The sequence below is a fragment of the Lissotriton helveticus genome, chromosome 10 (genome assembly GCF_964261635.1).
Source record: "Lissotriton helveticus chromosome 10, aLisHel1.1, whole genome shotgun sequence".
NCBI lineage: Eukaryota > Metazoa > Chordata > Amphibia > Caudata > Salamandridae > Lissotriton > Lissotriton helveticus.
Genome location: NC_136071.1, coordinates 100317817 through 100342212, shown reverse-complemented (window position 1 = coordinate 100342212; position 24396 = coordinate 100317817). Strand labels below are relative to the sequence as shown.

Below are 24396 nucleotides of genomic sequence, written 5' to 3'. Positions count from 1 at the left end.
TCAGGACAAACTCCTTGTATCTCTGCACTGGGGTTGAGGAGTTTTGTTTTTACTTTTAACGGAATCAAAAGTCCCCAAAAATGGATCTCATCCCAACTCTTAGGACCCAGTATTATTGGAAACCAAGAACCCCCATGAAAGCTCACCTTTTGCCATCAATTGTTGGCTCAAAACAACTGTTTCATTCTATACTCATGTTCCAAGGTGATCATCTGAGAGTTTCTGCAGCTGGGCAGATCCTTGACTTGAATCCTAGCACCAGGCCAACCTTGAACTAATTGAGATTCTTCTTTCTCTCAGTCTCAGGGCTTGAGTAGTTGTTAGAAGAATGAAGATATCATTGTTTTTTTAATCGCAGTACAGAAAGGTATTTATATAAAATCTGGAAAAAGAATCTGATCTTCTGATATCAATTCATCAGTTTTGTCATGGGTTGACCCCTTTGGACTAGTTACAAACATCTATAGGAATCATTTAGGTAAAAGGAAAGGATGAGTCTTGAAAGAACTACTTTAAGGAGGGGAATGAGAACAGAGGATAGATATTGGAGAAATTAGGTAGCAAAAGATTACAGTGGAGGTATTCTGAGTACAGATCAGAAGAAAACCACGCTATCTAGAATATAGTTGGAATGTAAAAACTGTGTGAAAGATTACAACAACAAGCTAAATGAGAAGGATGAGAACTAGCAATAGGCAAACATACTGTTTCTTTCCTTGACCAGCCAATCATATGGTTGATGAAGGCAGAGGGGGGAAAAGATGTGTGCAGCAAAGTGTAAACTATGAATATTGTAAGTGCGGGCATGGAGATGGTGAGATTAAGGAGCCCTTCATGTCACTGTGTAATTATTCCCAGGATCTGCCATGCCAATGCAGTTGTCTATTTAATCAGAATCTTTCCTGTACATAGCCGACCAAATTTGTATACATAGGGTGTGGGTACCCAGTACACGTAGAGGCTCAGTACTCAAGGAGCAATGTACATATTCATCAGAATGTTTTCCCTCTAATCCTTTCTATTTTCCAATACCCATTTTAGAAAAGGTGAAAGTTTATTTTGATTAAAGGCTCTATGCACCCCACAGGATAAATGTAATCCCTTTTTTGAGTGTTGGTAGCAACTCTTAATTTACTAAGAAACTTCCAGCCCCCAGTCTCCTCAGACCTGATATTGCCACTTGCTCGGTTGACTGGCCATCTTTTCTTGGGATTGTCCCAATGAAAAAGGGGAAAGGCAGTCAACGATTATCCAGGGAGACAGTTTTACTAATCTCCATATGGGCTAACCAGTGCCTTCAGCTAGTGTTCTGTGGGGTTTTCTCAATATGGTCTTGCTTTCTGTTCAGGATCCTTACTTATGGCCCAGGGTATCCAAGGTTTTCAGCCTCAGGTCTGTTGAAGCACTCTTGCTTGCTTGCTGACTAATAGTTTGAATCTGCCTCTTTGATTGGCTTATTTTCTCAGCTTAGCACGTAGCTACTTTCTTCACCTGCAACTCAATTACATTTGAGTGCATTCACTTTCTTTTGCATTCACTTTTAGAATCAAGGGTCTCAGATGTGCAGTTATTACAACAGTTTTATTTGCATTTTCTGCTCTGTGATACTTATTGGATGAGAGGTGCCAGCTGTTCATGACCCCTGCTACAGTAGCTCTCCTACTTCAGAGAGGTTGCAGATAATCATCACAGCTCCACAGCATTCTGATATGAAGCGCCTTCTCAGTGGGGCACGGCCCCCTCCCCTCTTTTCAACCTATGACTCTCTGGGCTACATCCTTGGACATTAGGCCCCCGTTTCCCCAGCGCGTAATTGTTTTAACTACCCCACAATTCCTTGGCCCCTCTCACTTCTCCTGGTTTACCCCGCAGCACCTTTATTGAGGCAACCATGTCCTGAGGATGGTTCCGAACAATTGAGGACGAAACGTCGCCGACCCCGCAGCGCAATTGCAGGCGCATCTTTTACTGTGGCTCTGTTTAAATTGTGATTATAAGTGTAAAGTCACTCCATCTTTGTCACGCACTGAGTCACCCACTGTATATATTGTTCACTTCACGCACCTGCGCCGTTCACGCTGTTCACTATACCACTTGTGTCGCCACTGACTATTTGTACATATTTGTGCACCAAGTTTATATCTGGTTGTCAATTGAATTTTTTCTCGCTGTGCTGCCCCAATTGTATATATATGACCTTGTTCTCCATCTTTTGTGAATTACAAGAATAATTTCAATAACCATTTGATTTGAATAATTGTCTCCTTTACTCATGTTCGTGTAATGCCTTGTGCATACAAAATTATTTGTCTTTTGAATATCACCTGTTGGGATATTGTATTTTATTATACCTTTGAACCCTAATCCCGACCAGGTTTACGGGTCACACTCCTGTTACCTCTTACTGGTTAAAACTTGAGCGGAGGTGCATTTACCAAGGCGGCTGAAGCAAGTCTTCCATATTTAAAGTTATCTGGTAGGTCAGTGGAAGTTTCTCCTCTAAAGTGTCTGGATCTGCAATAAATATGGTGGAGAAAACTCAGCACAAATCAACCGGTGTGCGTCTCTGCTAGCAGATTTTCCACCCGAATCTGTGGTCATGGACAAAGTAACTCCTACATTTTTGAAGATGGCACCTCTCTAAAATAGCATTGCAGGTCATTCAGACAATTGCTTTGCCACCATTTGCAGTGTGAGTTACTGCTGCACCTTGTCCGGGAGAGGGTGATGGTGCTGGGGAGTTTACCACCAGACGGATATCCTTTATTTGCTGAATTGCCAATTGGTAGATATCCAAATGGTAGTGGTAACAGTAAATTTGTTACCTATATGATAAGTTTACCTGTGCTATCCACCGCTCAAAAAGGTTACAAGACCTGAAAGTCTTTCTTCAAAAGTCACGATCACTCACGATCCTCTAGGAAAAAATTCATGCCAACTTTAACAAAGCTTAAAGGAAGGCACATACTCTTGATTTTAACAAGATCAGAGGTACTAGCTCTTACAAATTCCGTATGTTAGCACTGCTCTGAATCAGTGACTGGCAACCTTTGCAGGGCTTAATTTGACCTAGGGTTTTCTGGTGCTCGACACCAGCACTTAATTGCCAACAGTGGTAGTTATGACAGTCTGCTACATGGTGGCGCTGTTTGTCTTAATTATAGATAAGCTCACAATAGTTGTTTATTAATTAAATAAACGTTTAAAGGGACTAATACCCGTTTCCCAAGCCATTCTCAGAGCTTTATGGGCCTGCAATAGTCTGAATGTTGTCACTCTTGGAAGAGTGCAGTGGTTAGTAGTTTTGGTGGTTCTGTTGTTGGCGGGGGCAATGGGTGCTGCAAGCTTTAGTGGACTGCAAAGGAGGGCCCTGGCACTTATATTTTTTACAAATTAAGCACTGCTCTTCTAATTTGAGGAGTCTGCATGACTGAGGCCACTAACAAACGTATATCCTGTGCTGCCTGGATTGCTCATCGATTAGCCAGATGAATTCATGCACCAATTGACCGTCAATTACATCACAAGGTTGACCTCTTGCCTCCCTCTGTTATCTCAATAGCCTCATATTGGTGGGGGCTGACTTCCATGTCCAGCAGTGCAAGGTCCAGAAGGTCAGGGATTTCACAGGCTCTTGGGATGTTGGTGATGCAAGGCAATATAGGGTCATGTTTACGCTGTTCATGAGACCAATTTATTATACCCTCAAATCCGGAGAAGAACTGGCCTATTATGCCATAGAAAGAAGGAATGAAAGTTAATGTAAGAGACAGTGAGAGCTCAGCTATGACAAAATGCTAGTCTGCATGCACATGGGTTCATATGTTCTTGATTGAAGGATATAAATCTGGTCTTGACCATACATCTTCTGGAGCATATTTTTTGTCTCCATGGTACACGTTCAGCCTTGGCCTTGGGGAATCTTTGGAGCTTCTCACAGGCCTTGTGTGTAGGAGGATGGTAGTTCTGGAAGAATCCCCCGATTTTGCCATAATTCAGGAGCGTGAATGCACTATGAGGGTGAAAATCTTTGTCCCGGAAACTCGGATGGATGACAAGAGAAGTCTTTTCAGCCACCCTGACCTTATTGTGCTGGAGGTTTCCCCGGCGCCCTGCTGCATGTCTGCGACAGCCATAGTGGAAACCCTGGCAATTCCAAAGGATGGGAAATTGGAAGAATGGGAGCTGCCACCAGCCCTGTCCTTACAGAGTCCAGAACAGTAAATCTTCACTGCGCTTTTATCCTAGTGTAATGACCCTAATGGGTTGATGATCACTTTTTCCCAATTCTAAAATTTCAGCCTGAAGGCAGAGGTATAGGTAGGAAATCGATCATTTGTTTAGCAAAACACACCTGTGCCTGCCTCTGAACAGGTCAGCCTGGAGCCGGATCATTGAGTTTGGCGGGCGGAGGCAATGACCTTCTCCAACCAAACTGAGATTCATCCCTATATCATCAACAAAGAATATTCCCCTTAGAAACAAAGTGACCACCTAGAACAAATTATCCAGGAAATCCACCAGGCACAAACTGGCTACAGTGCTTTCGGGGTGGGCGCCATGCATTTGTCCCACACACATCCTCTCCAGAGGATCCTATCCGGAGACCTCCAGCTATCATGTACAACCATTTTAATATTCACCTTTTGGCCTCCGTCCCATTATTGTAAGAGGTAGATATTCGTGTGGTCACTAGGGAAGCCTCATGTTGCAGCTGGTTCTGGTTGGGCACCATGCACCATGAACAATCCTCCTTAACATTGGATTGCAGAGATGATTGTAAATATGTGAACAAGTTTGATGCCAACATATCACCCACAGAAATTCAAACTTGCACATTTATTGATTTCAAAATATTGACTTGCACTGTATCATCAAGGTAAACATACATAGGGAAGTATAGTTTTAATATTCCATTTCCTTTAGCTGAACTGAAAGTTGTTAGATCTCCCAAGGTACAAGTAACAGTATGGATGCCACCTATATGGTAAGTTTATCTTTTGACATCCCCCACATGCATGTCAATGTTCTGCTCATCAATATTGAAAACCCAGCATTTTGGTACCACGCCCCGGGTACATCCAGGGATGAAACCTATATCAAACTGCTTCTAAAGACTTAAATGTCAATGTGATGTGATTTGAGGGTCCTTCGGCCATTTCACGTGTGTTGGTTAATTGGAACTCACCATGGTGAAACTTACTTCCATCCTTCCAGGTATGTTTGGGAACCAGCTGCCCAGTCCTTGTGGCAAGGCGGCTCCCAGTAACTGCAGCAGCCGGGGCAGCACCGAGGACATCCCATCGCTGTTCAAGCCAAAGGACCTGATGGGGACGGTCAAGCAAAAGATCCTTCTGGATTATAGAGCCTACATGTCCCGGTGTGTCCAAACCGAGCCCCCCAGCCCCCACCCGAGCCCGTGCCCCAGCACCGGCAGCAGCCCCACCACCAGGAAAAAGGTGAGCAGAACCTGTACAACTATCTGTACTGCAGATAAAATAATTTAAATTAAATTAAATTAAATTAGTGGATTTATATAGCTCAGTTTATCACCCGTGAGGGTATCTAGGCTCTATCCATGGGCAGGGGATATTAAGTGATTTGACCAGATTCACAGGATGTTGAGCTTACGCCAAGACTCAATCCCGGATCCCCAGCTCCCAATAAGTGAACAATTATTAGACATGCATCCTCTTCGATATATCTACATAATTGTTCTTCTGAGTGTGTGTGTATATATGTGCGTTATGCTATGTGTCGTATATTATGTTTCATTGCATTACATTATGCTATGTTATGTTATATGACATTGATTTGTTAAGCAAAAGCTGAAGATATTCATGGTACATTTGGGATATAACACAAATCTAAACTACCGCTGTATAAAAAGTACCAAGAGCTAAAATTACTGATTGCAGGGAGTCAATGATTAATGTTCCGCTGTACTTTTTAAAAACTTTTAGGGTGAATACGGTCTATCAGCTGTAGGGTATCAGGAAGGCTTTGTGTGGTTACAATTCTGTTAAACAGTGAAATAATTTCTATTAAAGCTCTGCTGCAGTTTTAACCCTATAAGTAATGTGTTTTAGTCTCTTTCATGTGACATTTATATATGGTGGTACGGTTTTTTTCACCTCAGGCATACACTTTCCTTCTTTTCCTCTCTGCCTCTTACTTGAGCATTAGCTGGTTTGTGTGAAGATCATGGGTTCTTCTGATTGCTGCTGTGAGCAGGAGGTCGATCAGTTCTTTGTATTCTTTGGCCTGTATTGATGGGGTCATGAAGGCTGTGACTAGTATGTGAAAGTCTAGCTGTATTGAGAGGCCTAGGGCGTTCTTTATGAAGTCACTTATTCTGCTCCAGAATCTTTTGACCTTAGGGCTGTGGAATATTAGGTGTGCCAGGTCTCCTTTTTGTTTGTTGCAGTTCCAGCATACATCGTCATCCCTTAAACCTATAGCGGCCAGTTAATGAATTCCTCCACCTTTTAAATTGTAGTGTACAATCAAACACCCGAGTTAGGTTACTGCTGAAGAGGTCTAAGCAGTGTATTTTCTTTGGTGTAGAATGACAGTGAGTGGAAATGACTAAATGTGTCTGAGGCGGAACACGCCTGAAAAGCAAACTCCCCCTAGCTCATCTTTGAACTGGTATATCTCCATGAGGTTTGCCCACCTTTGGAATTTTGATGTTGAAGGGAACCCCAAACGTGTAGGTCCAAATAAGACCGGATCATATAGGATCCTCTGTTAGATACTATGGGCCGGATGTGCGACCCTACCAATTTGCGAGGCGCAAATTGCTTTGTTTTACGACTCGCAATTTTAAACTCGCAAATAGGAACGTACAACAGTGTCTCAGACACTGTTTGCGATTCCTAATGCGGTCGCAAATTGCTTGCCTCCTTAATATTCATGAGGCAGGTGCAATTTGCGCCTCCATCAGGAATGGCTAACACTCACAGGGAAGGTCAGCAGACCACCATGTCTGTGACTGATTTTTAAATAAAGCAGTTTTTTTTAATGCAGCCCGTTTTCCTTAAAGGAAAATGGGATGCATTAAAAAAAAAAAATTATGTTACTGTTTCATTTTTTAGGAGTAGACAGGGGTCCGTGGGACCACAGCCTGCCCTTAAAAAATATTTTCAATGCCAGTCACAAAGGGGTAGCAGTCCCCTAGGGACCCCTTCCTATTTGCGAGTGGGTTACCATTCATTTGAAATGGGTGGTAAACAGAAGAGTTTTGCGGCTGCAATTGTGGCTGCAAAACAATCTAACATTGAAGTGCAAGTTGCGATTAGGAAGGGACACCCGTGGCAAGCCCTTTCCTAATAGCGAGTCACAAACCATATTTTGTGAGTCGGTAATAGGTTACCAACTCACAAAATAGGGTTGACCTATTTTGCGAGCGCAAACGGGACGATTTCCCATTTGCAAGCGCAAACATTGGTCATACATCTGGCCCTATTTTACTATGGACCTGTTTAGATCTTGGTGGAGGGGAATACTCTGTCATAAACTTGACGGATATCTTGTTCAATGTATTACTATCTCATTGTATCCCATGGAGATCGTAATACGGCGGACAGGATATCAGTCACGTTTATGATGGAGCATTCCATCCGCCCAGATCAAATTAAGGCCCTAAGTCATTGATAACATTTTTTGCTGTGTCTGAGGCAGACCTGCCAGCTCAGATGTTGCCACTTTGAGTTCAATAATATCAGCGCACTTCATATGGTCACCAATTGAAATGCCAATGGGACACGGTGAGCACATGTTATCTTGTAAATCCCCACATAGAATAGGTCTTCAGCTTGTGTGTGGAGGCGCTGCACAGTTGAAATCCGTTCATTGTTTTGCATCCTCCCCTATACAACGCAAGCGGGTTCAGAAAATGTATTTTTTTTGTTTTTGGGTAGAGCGAGAGTGGCGGCTCATGCACAGATCTCTGTCTCTTCTCTTCTGGCCAGCCCTGTACAATGTTCCTTTGTGGCTGCTAAGGCTTTGATGCCTGAAAGTCCCATCCTTCTCCAGGCTTTACCTCTCCAAGGCCCGTCTCCTCTCTAAAACAGTGAAAACCTTTTCAAAGTTGGCAGGTTTGCCTGGGGAGCTTTAGCCCTAGCCTTAGGTGTTTCAGGAGGGTAACCACACCTTTTTGTAATGCAAGCCTCATCCTGGCACTGTCTCTTTGTCCTGAACTCGTCTGGAGCAGACATCTTGTAGAGAGTAAGGGTATGTGTGTCCCAGCCACTGTAGATAGGACCACCTCTGCCATTTACCCGTTTCCAGGTCAAGCAGGGAGTTTTGATCTTTATTCATGGTGAAGCAGTGTTAGGGTTCCAAAATACTGCTATCAAATGGAGCTCAAGAACACCCTATGTGGTCCTGTCTGCAGATCAATATATGTCAAAATATCTCTCCAGCACTCGTCACTCGTGCTCCACGTGTCACACCAGTCCTGGTTTCACATCAACATCCTGATGCTTTACAGTCTATGTAGTTCCTTCTGTCACCAAACCTTCCCTAAATCATGTCCTGGGGTGGCACTCTGTTTAGTTTCATGTACACATATGCGTTTGCGTCAGGATAAGGCGTCTAGTGGCTGGGCCGCCAATGCATATATAAACAACCAAAATTACCGAACACGCCCTCCTTTGTAAACGGATTAAGACACATGATATTGTGTTCTTGAAAAAGGTGAATCGTCAGCTCTTTTCTGAATTGTAACAAGGCTAATGCAGTCTTGATGAATACTGAGATGTTGTTCTAGGTCCTCGTGTGGATGGAAAAAAAGGCTTGTTTTGTTAAGCATTGATTCCCTGAAATATGAGTAAATCTTGATGTGCTTTTTGGAGATGGCTTAAGTATCTGTGCCATGGGCATGACCAGAGCACCTGCAATGAACAAGAACACAAATACTTCATAGTTTCATCATTATACATATTGATCCTTTACCATTTGGAGATAAAGAACTGAAAACTAGAGTATTGAGTTTTAAATATCATGCTACAGAAATATCACAGCCAGAATATTAACTACAAATATATCATGATGTGTGTAATCTATAGGCAAGTATAGGCTTTCTATACTTAGCTACAAAAAGATTTTCCTTGACATTATATATATCTTCACAGTATGTTGATATGGAGTTAAGAATAGTAAATCTATATTATAGACTTATCTTCATGATATTCTGGTCAATAGCGCTCAATATTCTGGCATTCAGCCTTCTAAGAGAGTCCCTAGATGGGATCATGATGTGCCCAGTAACGTACAAATGATGAATCCTTAGACATACACCAAATGTGCTGTGTTGCGGGTATTATCTGAACTCTCTTTTTGTTGCAGTCCTTTTCTGAAGCTCGTGTCAGTAGTGATCCCTACATGGCCTGGATCAACGCGCTGATTGGTCGCATTTTCTGGGACTTCCTACGAGAAAAGTACTGGGCCGACCAGGTGGCCAACAAGATTCAGAAAAAGCTGAGCAAGATCAAGGTAAGTTAATAGAAAGGTAGAAAGTGGTTCTTCCATCAGCATGACCTACCTATGAACTCAAACATTTAAAACAATAATTGTATGTAAGAGTTTGAAGACGTTAGTAAGTAACTCTCCCTAAGCTATGGGCAGCAGTGAGGGCCATCCAAAATACTGAGATATTTTAGAATAACAATGAAAATACAATTTATTGTCTAAAAATCTATATATTATTTATCATGAATGAGTATTCAGGCGTCTGACAAATTCCTCCAGGAAACCACTATTGCACCTTTCTAATAGATTCTCTGTACAGAGTACATGTGGGACATTGTAGTTGAGGGGTCTCTGAGAATAGGGTCTGTAAGTAAATGGTATCATGAAAACTGTCTAATCCTGCTCGTTGCCTGGGGTAAGCACTCATCTTTCTGATTAGACTTAAACCCAGTGGTAATAGCTTTTGTCTTCAGATGTTTAGTTTCAGCAGACCCTTTTACTCGGACATTCCAATTTGAAGCATGAATACACTTCACTCGGGGTAATTGCTTTAAATGTACACAATTTATCAGAAAAGGCTGAGTACTGCTTCGAGCAGGCAGTTACTTGCTGACAAGTAAGACACTTCCAATGTACAGGGCTAATTGAGTATACAGTTCCAAAAATGAGCCCAAAGACCTCCTTCCTGCTCCTCACCACATTTCCACAATCTCAGAACATCTGCTACAAGGAACTATGTACTACACAGAAAGATCAGCAAGCATTTGATTAAATTTGCTTTTATACATATAATGTATTATTATTATAGATAAATAAAGTGCCCTGGACAGAATAAAGCTGAGGAGAAATTATATCCTATCTGGAAATGCTATGGATAACCATCCACATTTTTGATCCCACATTTTCCATATTGACCACCTGATCTAATTAATTTTTCTAAACCCTCTCATCTTTATCAACAACCGTTCCATTAACATCTTCGTCAGATGCTTTTATAATCTGGTGGCTGTCTCAATATCTGTTCTGGATTAATTAGTCCGCATTTCGTAAAAAAGTTGTTTCAGCATTAAAATTGAAAGTAGGGCTTCAGGGTAGAAGTTAATTCTTTACAGGTCGACAACACTCCAGATGAAGCCCAAACACTCGTAGAGCGATGAGAAAGATGTCATATAGTCATCCTTAGGACCATGCGTAGCCGTAAAATGGCTACGTTATGCCACTCTAACCAGAAACTGGATCTTTCCTCAATTTTCATATGATTGTTATTCCACAAAGGCTTTCAGCAAGTACTTCTGAAGGACCAACTGTGATGATGGGAGGACATGCAGCAAGGAATAAACATTTGCTAGGACCAGAAGAGAGTGCATAAAAGGAAACTGATCTTCCTTCAATATCTATGTTGGTATATTGTTATTCAAATTCCACGCTAATAATTTGGCACACACTCAAATGTATTTAGGTGAGAAGATTTTGGAATAATTGAGACATTCAGGGTAATTCACTGCACTCTTTCGTTTGAATATTTTAGTTTGGACTGTGCTGTCCTAATATTTTGTTCTTAGCCCATAGTCACTGAGAAAGTGAATTGCCCAGGTCTCTCCTCCATGTCTAAAATGTGTGACGTCATTTGCGCTCAAAGTGTCTCAGTGTCATGAGAGAGTCTTGCAGACAACTCTCACGCCTCCTGGCAACCAAGGGCACCAAGCACTCTATTGGGCTAAGACTATTGGATTATCTAGTTGAGGGAAAAGAAGGAACAGGTTAAGGTAGAGAGAGAAACACAGCCAGCATGGATAAAGCTGCCAGGATCTGTACAGTCCTATGTACACGTGATTGGCAATGGTAACACTGTCTTAATATTTTAAACAGTAGGTGTTTGAAAAAGCCACTCTCCACTGTCATGGCCTGGAAGCTCCAGATCCTGAAAAGTTGTGGTCAAGGTTTCAAACCAGATGCAGGAGAGAGAAGTATCCTAAACAAAATCTTGGGAAACACAGGGGAAATATTACTCAGGTAGTTGAATAATCAATGATTATACTGCTGGGGGGGGGAGTGGGGGGGGGCTCTGATGAGGTGCTGCCATCTTACCCGAGTTCCAAGCCATGCCTGCACTTTGTGATTTGTTGACTTCCTCACCAGCAGTGGCCCGTGCAGGTAAGAGTGGTGGGGTCGGGGTGGGGGGGATTTCGACAGACGACGAGGGGAAATTAATTATTTATTTAATTTCCCTCGTGGTCATCTGTCGAATCCCCCCTACCCAGCCTCACTGCTCTTTCCTGCATGGGCTGCTCCTGTTCAGCTTGAATTTCTGTCAAAGTAGGTACCCATCCCTCTTTGACCCTCAGATGTAGCCCTACCAGTTCCTTACACAGAGCCTCTTACAGTCTGTGCTAGGCTGTATCTTTATTACTCCCTGTACTGAAGTGGGCCTGAGCTTGGCCAACAGCATCTGAATACAAAGTCATGCAACTCCCCTTGCAGGTTCTTTGTCAGTATATTATGACACTACTATCCTTTATCACTGGTGCTTCACTGCAGTCTATGAGTGACCTACTTTAGTTTCGCCTGTTTCCATAACCTGTAAAAACAATGAAACGTAGGCAAGCTGCATTGAGCTAACCTGAATCAACATACATAGACCAATGTTGAAGTATGTTCAATAAGCAACACAAGTGAGAATCTAGTGTTCTTCCTCAAGCACTGCTGGGCTCAGGGATTGCAATAAGTGAAATATGCCTCCAACATTTTGACTACAGACACAAAGGAGGGAATAGGTTGGGCTTGTCCAGTCTTTTCTCTACCCAATTCATCGTTATTCCATTTTTTCCAGATCTTTGCTCCGGGGAAAATGTAATATTTCCTTCCCTCATTATGGATTCATCATATAGGGTTTATAGCTTGGCCAGAGGCTGTAAACCCCTCTAGAACATCTATCAGACATAAAGAAATACTACCATGTCCAAAAATGTAATGTTCCTAAAGGTGCCGTCATTGACAAGATTGTGGAGACGTACAGTTCTTTACTCTTCTTGGATGTCAAAGATATTGCTCAATGCCACTATGTTCCATCTGTGGATTCCTTGAGTGGAAACCAGTTTTACTGGGTACTCAGAGCTCTGAAGCAGGAATTACTGACAGAAGGTGCAACCCAGATTCTAGATGCTCCACTGAGCTCATAGGGCAGTTTTCCTCACAATTACATATCAAGGAGATCTTTGTGGTGGAAAAAGCTATATCTATAAAAGCACTTATTCTACAAATAACCATGCTGCTGAACCTTTTGAGAGAGAGGACAGCCTCATTTTTCCACTTTCATCCCTATCAGGGTTATATCCTGTGATAAGCACTGCAGAGAACATCTTCATTTCTTTATATTGAAGACTGATCACATGAGATTTCTGGCATGCCAATTAATTATTTCACTGATCAACCTCACGTGAGAGGTATACATCCTCATTGACTGAGCAATATTTGGTACCTTACCCATCAAGCATCAGCAGTGCGGTGTCTTCAAAACAATGATCTGGACATTATTCACATCACCTTCTGATGGAGCGGTCCCATGGCTTGAAAAAGCCTTTTAGTGATTGCTTTAGAAGAAGTCAAGGCTTGCTTCTAATTTCTATATGATCCACTCTTCATTCCAGTGTAAGCTATTACAGAGGAATGCAATGACGTGTTTGGTGTCACGCAGTTGGACTTCAGAGCAAGTCATGAAACTGAATCCATCCTGAGTCCTTGGGCCTTTCGTGGTTCAAAATTCCCACCCTGGTGCTGTATTTCTGCCCAGATTCATGGCAGGCAATGGTACTGCATATGATAGATCCGCTTGTGAATTTCAATATGTATTTAATTAAGATCTGCAATTGATGCCTTTAACAGATCAATCAATCAGGATTCTTATGAAGCACGACTACTCACCTGTGAGGGTCTCAAGCCGCTGAGAGGCTTTCTGGAGACTTTGACTGAGGGTCATGAGTATGTTGATACCAGTCTGATGCAAGATGCTTTTCAAACATCCCAGTTGCAACACTCACTTTTTCCAGATGGTAGAAATGTCCCTGTGGATGGAGCATAAGTAGGTGAATATCAGCAAAGGCAATACGGTTACAGTGGGAATCTAAGAGTGCATTGATGTTTGGGCGGGAGGATCGGTGATCATGAAACCACCAGACCCCCTTTCTCTACAATGTGCTCTATCATGGTCCTCCTAGACTGTAGTTTGAATGCGCCATCTCAGATTGCAGTGAGGCCTCATGAGTAGCAAACTGCAAAGAAGAATCACGTTTTATTGAGTTTTATGTGAAGTGCTTACATTGTGTCTGTCATCTAAAGGTGAACAATCAGAAGATAACAAAACATTTTGCTACAACTATCAATAGTTTTAATTAATAAAGGGTGTCGTCACTTTCTGCTTCTTGTGGTTGAAGGCTTCATTTATTTATTTTGCATTTTTCTATAGCACCTCTCTACTTGCAGGGTATGTCGGCACACATTACAATGCAATTAAAAAGCAGCGTTTGGGTTGTGTTTTACATTAAACATTGAAGGAACAATAATCAGATTAAGAGTAGTCAGTAAAGAAAACTATTGACTGGGGCTGGTGAGGTGATCGGTGGAAGAAAAATGGGGGTGTAAAGTTAGGAGTTTGTAGGTAAATTGTAGAAGGAAAGAGGAGAGCAGGAGGAGTTGGGAAGGATAAGAGAAGTGGTAAGGCGACAGCGGAGAAGGTAGTCATTCAGGAGGAAGAGAAAGATGGTAGTAAGATTGGAGACGGAGATGGAGGAGTTGAAGTAGAAGAAAGCAGGAGGCTAAGCTTTGAGAGAGATTTCGATGAGGTGAAGGACAGGAAAGTTGGGGGTGGAGTGGGGGTAATAGACATGATGGGACATTGGAGAAGTAGTGAAGAGAAGTTGAGGGCCAGAGGTATGGGAGCAGGGGTGGAAGCAGAAGAGAGGGAAAGGTAGGAGAAAAGAGGCAGAGAGCCAGGGGAGTGAGAATAGAGGTGGATGGGTGAGTGGGTGAAGGGTGGATGAAAAAGAGAGAGAGAGGTGGATGAAAGGAGAAGGGATGAAGGAGAGAGGAAGGAAAAGGAGAGATGAAGAAGTTTGAGAATATCTTTACTTCTAATGCCTACAGGTTTTTTTATGGCAGAACCTTAGGGTCTAGCCAGCGCTATATAAACTTATCAAATAAACTAAACTCAAAACTGGTTCCCCTGATCGCTGAGACCTGAGCAACATGGCTGATGTCCGGTGGAGCTGCTAGACAGCTATTAAGGAGATGGGCCCTGGTTTCCCCCTGACCGTCACCTACCCAGCCAGACATTGGGCACAGTTCCTCCTCTTCTGCCTGCTAATAACTCCTTCCTTCCCTTCCTCCTTCGAATTCTTGCAACATTATGTTTGTGTACTGTACCTTTATATGCTCTTGTAACTGATGTAACTTTTATTGTAACAATCCTGAACGTAAAGCGCTCTGACACCCTCTTGGGTCAAGTTTGCGCTATATAAACTTTATAAATTATAAATTAGTAGTTTGGAAAATAGGAGTGCTTCAGAAGAGCCAATGTAGATCATTTAGTGTCGGGCCGATATGATTGAATTATGGGTGCCAAAGATTAAATGGAGCACAGAGTGGAGGTACTCTAATAGAAGTTGCATTGTGTAGTCAATGAGAAAGAGAACTATGGATTGGACGACTAGGCGGATAGTTTGCAGATTTGGTGATTAATGTTTGATGACAAAAACAGGAGTGTTCAATCCAAACACCTAGGAATTTACTTAATTTGTAAGACGTAGTTGAAGCCGAAGGCCTCAAATTCCTTCAAACGTTCAAAGTTGAATTTGAAGTGGTGATGTTTGTAAATGAGGATAAATTCAGTTTTGTCTCGGTTAAGTTTGAGGAAATGGCTGGTCATACAATCGTGCAAGTTTACTAAGCAGTCTTTTAAGATGGCACAAAGAGAATTAGTTTCAATATAAATATGGATGTCAGCCAAATATTGGTGGATGTTGACACCTGTGTGCTTTATTTATTTATTCAATTTATAATGTATATATTTATTCAATTTATAAGGTGCACAGCTACCCGGTGGTCTCTCATGGGCTCAATGTACAGGATAAATAGTATGAAAGAGAATGAAACCCTGAGGGACACCAGAGGTGATGTTAGATGTGTTGGATGAGGGAGCAACAAGTCTCACTATCTGTTTGCAATTGATGAGGAAGGAAGTGAACCATCTGAGGACTCTTCCTCAGAAGCACATGAGAGACTTGAGGATCCCAATAAGCCGTTGGTGGTCAATAGTGTCAAAGACCAAGTTAAAAGGCTAATGAGGACAATGAGACAAGTGCTTCCATTGTCCACTATGATGTGGATGTTAGGTATTATTAAAGAGGCCATTTCAGTGCTGTAATCTTTGTAAAGAACAGATTGATACAGACAAAGAGATTATTTTGATGATGTGAGAAGATAATTGTGTTTCAACACATCTTTCAATGAATGTTTTTAGACAAAGGAGGTTAGTGATAGGTCTGTAGTTGGACAGTGAGTCTGCATCTGCTTTTTTAAGAGGGTTATTTGACAATTTCTTTGGCAATCGGGGGAAATTATTTAATGCTGGGATGTATTGATTGAATGCACCAAGTCTTATTGTGGAGTTGGAAGTTCTTTTTTAATGATTTTTGCTGACATGATGTCATTATGGTAGTAGGGTGATATTACACATCTAAAATATTGGCACCACAGTGCAACACTTCACACTGTCAATGAAATAGATGGAGCCTCATTCTTCCCAGCCCTAACATATGGCCACTTGTTCTCTCTATCAATGTATGTAATGACAAGTTTCCCTTGAATCCCTAAAAACAAAATCTCTTCTGCCTCATTTTCTGCAGGAAAACAACCCCCAATTGCTGGAATCTCCTAGGTTAGCCAAGTATATCATTACTTTAATTGATTTCTTGGATATCTGTGAGATTTTCCAAAATTATAATCAAACTAGAGACTTTATTACTTAGAGTGTTCATAGTTTATGGTATTAAAACCCCCAGATCCTTCAGAGGCCTTGAATCACTAGCCCCTTCCTTCAAGTCAATGCACTTAGACCTCCATGTATGCAAATATCCCTTTGTAAATGGTGAGGAGCCCCACTACTACAAAACTAGGTAGCACCAATACTTAAGCCTCACTTAAGCTTTGGCTGGTCGGCCACCAAGTAGTCAGTTTTCTCGCTGCCCGCCCACCAAAGTCAAAGTTCACTGCAAATAGTATAGAAACATTGGTAAACAGGCTTTCACAGCCAAAGCAGGAACACTTATTGTAAAACTTCATAATGCCACTCTACTGTCATGTTATTGCAGGATTGCTGCTTCCTGAAATAAAAACCCCAAAGCAGGGTTTTATTAATGGAAAACAAAATAATTGATACCCCTCAGGCACTGGGTAGTTGGAAGTTGCCTCCTAGCCCCTGGAAAACATTGATATTTTCTTCTGCTAGGGACCTCCATACCATGCATGCCCTCCCTGGCAGGAAAAACATGGCGGACATGGATTCAGAATCAGCAGGGCTTTGACCGTCAGGAAAACAGCATTTTTTTATCTCTAAAAGAAGGAGGGAAACCACAGGGTGGGCAAACAGAACATTTGGCAATCTTTGGCAGATGCCCCACTAGAATGAAGCACAACATGAGACCCTTAACATGTTAATGTGTTACATACACATGCTTCCAGTTACCCTACCCCCAGGGCCTATGCCGCCCTGCAAAGCTAATGATAAGCGTTTGTGTGTTTGTGCACTCCGCTCCTGGGCAGAGATGCCTCGAGTTGCTGGGGCCCAAACTAACTCTGCTAGTCCAGCCTGTGACTCTTCACCCTGCCGTAGGTCGGCAGCCATTTTGAGAGTTGTGTCCTGGGACAAGAACTCCCTTAGCTGACTCTCAGGTTTGCTCCCAAGGCCCAGGACTTCATTCAGTCATAAAACCTTGCTTAATCCCTTTGTTTTATCTTTAAATCTGCATTTATATACTAATCTTGTTTCGTAGAAATAGACTTGTATTATAATTAGGCCTCGATTTTTTCAATTTTTACAGATAAATACAGATAGAAAACCAGTTATTTTGTGTCTGTATTTATTTTTAAATGTGGATAAAAACGGAAATTGGGTGCTTTTTGAGTGAATCTAAAAACACTTTGCCATGACTGCCAGGCCAATAACTGAGTGGATTGATAGGTAAGGGGGTTAAAAAAGAAAGGAATTTTAGTAAAGAGAAGTAAACAGCAGTAGATATGCACAAGCCTGATACTGAAATGCGCATATTTTCATACAAGCGCCTTCATTTGTCTTCTGCGGGTGTTCATATCACTGAAACCTGACAGGCATTAAGGCATGACTGCATATTTATTGGCAAAATAAATGTAGAAATATACCAGTTTCAGCTTTATTTTTTTCACAAATTCCATAATAAATATGGATAAATACAGATAAAGATGCAAAAAAATAAATATGGATAAATACAGACGGAAATGTCAAAAAAATAAATACCATAAAACCGGGAGCCCTAGTTATAATGCTGCCTAATATATGTCAAGTATTTTGAAGGTCCCTTTAGAGGATGCTAAAGGCAAGGTTCCGAAGGAGCAGAAAATGCAATTCAATGTATAATGTGTCATCAGGTAAGACCAAAAGAGTGGTTACTTACAATACTCAAAAAAACATTTCTTGACGTTCCCATTTGTGTGGCACTGCATCTTATCCTGGCTGCCTCGCGACAGGATCATTCTGATGTAGAGGTGACAGATGGAAGGGTGGACTGTCGTGTGCTGGATCATTAGGTACAGAGCTCAGCTTGAAATCACCCCATAAATCAGACGAGGATGCCTCTACCCACCTCTGCATCCCACAGACTTACGTCAGCGCACCCTCCCACGCTGCCTCATGACTAGAGCGTCAATGTGTCTCCAAGATATCAGGAGACTGACAGCTGGTCCATGACACAGAGAGAGGCAGAGCCAGTCTCTTCTCCTCTGTAGCACCTCATCTCTCTAGAAGCTCTGGCTAATTTACACTCTATAGCACCGCATCCCTCTAGGTACCCTAGCTGTTTTGCACCACCCTTTCTTTCTAGTGCCTTGCCCCACTAAGACCACAAAGTAATAAACCCTTTTGTTTTCGCAAACTCAGCAATTTGCAAAACAGCAGGGTTTACGACAGCAAAAGTGTGATGTGCCATGTACTAAAAGCCTTTTGCGTTCGCAAAATGGTTTTTGGAATCCATTTCGAATCGCATTTAGGAAGGAGCGTTCCATCCTAATTGTGGTCACAAACCGTTGATTGGTTAGAGGCATCTCAATGAAGATGGTAACTAAATCACAAAAGGGAATGTGTGCCGTTGGATCCACCTGTTGGAAGCAGGTAGTGGTGCCGGGGTTCAGGGCTGGAGCCCTTCCACACTACCTGGGGTGTATTTCCAAACAGAAAGCATTTCTTTTGAAATCAGCACTGGTTTCTATAAGGAACATGGGCTAGTTTAAAAACATGAAGCTTCTCTTTTGGGACTGGAAACACAGGGATACTGGCCTTCTGTCTCTTGAAGGCCCCCAACCGAGTGTTTGTAGTGAATTACCATGGGTCGCAAAATAAGGAGCTGACTAATTAATATTCATTAGATAGGTCATTCTGCGGCTCCCTGCGATGGGAAATTTTGCGATATGACCTATTCGTACATAAGTCACATCATAAAATTAAAGACGGGCTGTTATAAAATTGATGCACAATTTGCAAACTATTTTTCCAACCTTCCATAATCCCTAGGTGAGGTTGTATGTCGGAACGGAATAACACATGCATTTACACACACACATAAATATATATATATATGTGTGTGTATGTGCGTGTGTATATGTATATGTATATATATATATATATATATATATATATATATATATATATATATATATATATATATATATATATATATATATATATATATAAACGAAAACTCCAAACACTACCTCCGATCCCAACTTGTAACGGCGAAGCAAACAGGAGACGGACCACCAGGATAAATTACAGGTTTTCTTTATTGCATTTTCAGCTGGGTTGAAGGGCAAGACGCGTTTCGGGCTGAAACAGCCCTTGTTCACATGCAATAGACCCGATGTAACTTTTTACTTTTTATAATGCCAGTGATCCTCCTGTAACCCGCCTCTAAACTGGTCATGTGACCCTAGAGATAGAAAACATACTGCCTGATGTGCAAAATACGGCGATAGAAACACTGCATGAAAACATCACAAGTGTTAACATTATAGTAAAAAACATAATTAGTTAAATCATGACAATTGAAAATAACAGGGTAAATCCTTACTTTTCTAATATAGGTAACAAGGCGTTGTATTATTGTATAATACACAAAAGATATTTCTAAACTATATCCACCGTGCAATATGATACTCGGGTAGGACAGGGGAACTTATAGTGCTACTAATAGTGACACCTAGTCAATGCCTAAAGTGCAAGAAGCTATATTACATGTGCAAACAATGCGGGATAAAGTGCTGTAGTGCATGATAAATATATATATATAATTACCTACTGGCGGATGGCAGTAGGTAGTTATAGTTAGGACTTAGTTTCCATAGGAAAATCATTTTTTGACTTGCCTATAACTTTGGCTCTGTTTGATGTTTCGGGGGGGATTTGTGAAGCGGGGGCTAAGAAAAATGTGGTTGAAATAAGGGTGCGTTTGCAATGCTAATTCCAATAGTTATTCTCAGATATATATAAATATAAATATATACATTCACTGAAAAAAACAAATGTTACAGGGACGTTATAGTTAGGGTGATATTTCACTCTTACAAAATCATTGAAATTCTGCATATATAGTTAGCTCAGCTAACTATAACTTAAGCCCCGCAATGCACTGCTTATAACCTCACATTTTACATCACTCATGACATGGTCAGTGACATCACTCATGACATCACTGATGACATCATCTACAGAATTAGTTATAGTTAGGACTTAGTTTCCATCGGAAAATCATTTTTTGACTTGCCTATAACTTTGGCACCATTTGATGTTTCGGGGGGGATTTGTGAAGCGGGGGCTAAGAAAAATGTGGTTGAAATAAGGGTGCGTTTGCAATGCTAATTCCAATAGGAACCTCTCAGATATATATAAATATAAATATATATATTCACTGAAAAAAACAAATGTTACAGGGACGTTATAGTTAGGGTGATATTTCACTCTTATAAAATCATTGAAATTCTGCATATATAGTTAGCTCAGCTAACTATAACTTAAGCCCCGCAATGCACTACTTATAACCTCACATTTTACATCACTCATGACATGGTCAGTGACATCACTCATGACATCACTGATGACATCATCTACAGAATCTCTGATGCACCACTCACACCCCATGTAACCTTTCATACACCCACTCCAACTTTCATACTACCACTCTCAAAACCATTGACACACCCATACCAGTACTTACATACCCACTCACTAATTCATAGGTCTACTCACACATCCACCTACTCACCCATACAGCCACTCCTACAACCAATCACTCACTAATACAGCCACTGACCTATCCACTCATAACTTCTAACAAAACGAAAAGTTTCTAAGTTATGTACCTTGCTTCTATCCTAGTTATGGGACTGCCAGCTGGAAATCAAGGGTGTAGGGTATTGGACTAACCAGGTGTCAGTCAATGTGTTATGATAATGGGAGTGAAATGCCAGGAACAACTGTGGTATAGTAATGCCCACCTGAGATCCTAGGACCCAGGGCAGCATTAATCTGTCCTTTAAAAGAAGAAGCCCTGATGCGGGAGGAGTTTGGGGTGATGGGATGGGAGGACTGCACCCTTAAAAGTGGACACCAACTACTGAAAAGGATGATCAGGGATACATTTTTCTATCTTTCTTCTACAGTTGCCATACTTTATGAACGAGCTGACTCTCACCGACCTGGACATGGGGACGTCTGTGCCGCTCATTCTCTGTGCTTCTGCCCCAACACTGGATAACAGAGGTAAGTGACTTAAACTGGAAATGGGGTGAGGGAGAAGAAAGAGCACATCTTGTTTTAGCAGGAGAACTGGGACATAATATTATTTAGGAATCTAGACCTATTGCCAAGCCATGCTTCCCACCATACAAAAAAGCCTCACAAACCTTTTAATGTGCCATTTTGGTTCTGTTGGCCACTCCTGGTATATGTCTGCAAGGCTTGAACTGCTAAACACATCAGATAAGATATATCATTCTGTTGAGTGCTCGCAGATGAGATCTGTGTGTGATTTGCTGGTTGCAGTTTTGAATCCTGGAAATGCTGACTGAGCCTTTCATTTTTCCGAAGTTGGTAAGATGAGTGCCAGTTTCAATTGGATAATAATAATAATGGATTATGAAATATGACATGTACAAACAACATAATTATTATGAACAGAACACAGTTATGTGCCCCTTCCTTCTCGCATGGGAGGACCTGGCTTGGCAGTTCGGGCTGGACTGTTCCAATGAGGTACAGGGTCAAGACTGATTTGCATATGGCCAGGTCTAAACTGAGGTGGCATGGTGAGCAAAGGAATGATGGATTTAACCCAGACCTCTTGACTGGAGGTGAATGTTATGATTTGTTCTGCATTCCGTCCATCAATTGTGTGTCTTTTACTTTTAGAAAGTTGGCATTTTCTTGACCTAACCATTTGTACCTTCTGCCAGTATCCTGGGACACATGACGGGAATTAGCTTAGCTGTTGACCTCTATGTATTACTCCCATACAGTGAGACAAAGGGAGAATAGATGTTGGCAGGATGAGCCAACCAGCCAGAATGGGTATGGAGGAGTTGTTACCTTCCCCACTTACGTAGACTATTTGGAGCCTTGGCAGGGGAATCAAAGAACTTTCCATACCCAAAAGTAGAGGGAATATAGGAAATTCCTTCACTTCAAAGGTTGGCACCGGGTATAAATATTGGACCTCTTGAACAACCCACCAGATCCCTTCTGGGCTTGTGGATGACTTCTGTGCTGCCTTGCTGCCCTGCTGCCGGAAAAACTGCCCTGCAACTTTGCTGCCTGAGAATGGAAGCCTGGATCTGCCCCTGCGAAACAGGTCGACCAGAGTGACTGCAATGGCTAGCTGGCTGGTGTCCTATTAGCTACAGGGACACAAAATTCCCCAAAGTTTTCCCTGCAACTGCCGAGCGGACATGCTGTAACTGGACCTACCCGGACCAGCAACTGGATCTTGCTGGTCTCTGCTAGACTGAGCTCCAGATCCCCAAGATCCTGGACCCGGAACCTTGGCTGGCATCAGAGTGTACTCCTCTACCAAGAAGGGTGAAGTCCTGAAGTTGTGGGCTCTTTACGACTGCAAATAGCCTATTCTCGCAGGCTGGGTCCTGTTAGGCTTTATTGCCTTGACACTGTGAGAGCAGAGCACAGTTCAGCCACCCTTGGCTGGAAAAGGCATACAATGATTAAGACCCGACTGCTTCACTGCACACATGAATCTACATTGGTGATGATAACTGTAACCAGCCATTAGTGTTTTGTTTCTTAGGTAAAGTGATATCTCTGAAGTCAACATACCATCAGCTTTTGGAGCGTAGTGTGCTATACAATAACACACGCTCAGAGGAGCTTTTTCGGCACTCACTGCTCAGCCTGGGAGCATTTCAGCACTTGGACAGCGCCCCAAAAAGTTATACAAAGGGGGGCAAACACTCTCTCTCTCTCTCTCTCTCTCTCTCTCTCATAAAATTCAACGCCCCTGTGTCAGAATTTATTTGGTACGATAAATACCACCCAGTTATGAGTTTTTGAGGAATAACATGCAGGTTACTGCACCAAAATCCACATGTTCGGTTAAAAACTGGACATTTTTCTCCCAATGAACCTGTTACTAAACACAAAACGCATAAACTGCACGTATGGCAATTACCCATCCTGCTCATGAAGGCTCTAATCTCTCTCCCTTAACCTAGTCTCAGCCTTGTGTCTCTACCTGTCTCTCGCCTCCTTCTCAGTTTTTCTCTCGCCTTCTTTCTCCTTCTCCTCTGTAACCCTATTCCCCCTCCGCCCCCCCCCCCCATCTCTGAGAGAAGGTGATACCGTTTTTACCTACAGCTCTTCTTATAGACAAGCATATAATAATACTCGGATTCATACAGATGGCATATGGCAGCCTCCTATGTAGATCAACTTATATGAAGTCACTGGGGCATATTTGGGAAAGAGCTGCTTACGCTTTTTGGAAACCTGACCTAAAAATAACAAACCAACGTTTTCCTGTCACCCGTGTAATATGGAAGAAAGATTTTGCAATTTCTAACTGTTATTTTGTTTTTTTGTCTCGTTATTTATTTTGGCTTCTTTTTAGTAGGGGGTTGACTGTCTTCTGGTATTTCTTCTTCTAACATTCCATAAATTCTGTCTCACTCTATTCTGTATTCCCTCTATGTTCACTGAAACGTTGTACTGGTGAAAAAGATACAGGAGAATTAATGTACTTCATGTTTGTAGCTGCTGCAATAGGTAATTGAACAAATGGTATTTGCATGGTGGAAAATGCACAATATTTTATTGTGCTTACGTTAACGAGAACTGAAGAATATATGTTTTCTGTACGTATCAGATATGAAAGATTTGACTATATCTGAGTCAAACTTAGTATTTTCCATTCTGTTTTATTATATGCATATAAGAAAGAGCAATTAAGTTTCCTCTCTTTCGACTATGGTTTTTTGCAACACAAGTAAAATGACCTACAGTCAAAAAGTATATTTATTATATGTTTCAAGCTACTGTCTGACAAACAATGCGCTCTCTTTACCCTGGTGCAAAAACCTACATATAATATGAAAGATAGCAAAAATAAATAGTGCAAA

General features: G+C 41.7%; 1 protein-coding gene across 2 annotated transcripts in view; it reads left to right on the top strand.

The window, feature by feature from the left end:
- LOC144785070 (testis-expressed protein 2-like) overlaps nucleotides 1–24396 on the top strand; it is a 162759-nt gene that overhangs the window by 118861 nt on the left and 19502 nt on the right. For both annotated transcript variants that reach the window (XM_078664181.1, XM_078664182.1), the window contains exons 5-7: nucleotides 5218–5459; nucleotides 9352–9498; nucleotides 21433–21532. In XM_078664181.1, the coding sequence (XP_078520307.1) occupies nucleotides 5218–5459; nucleotides 9352–9498; nucleotides 21433–21532 (489 nt within the window). The remainder of the gene's footprint in view (nucleotides 1–5217; nucleotides 5460–9351; nucleotides 9499–21432; nucleotides 21533–24396) is intronic.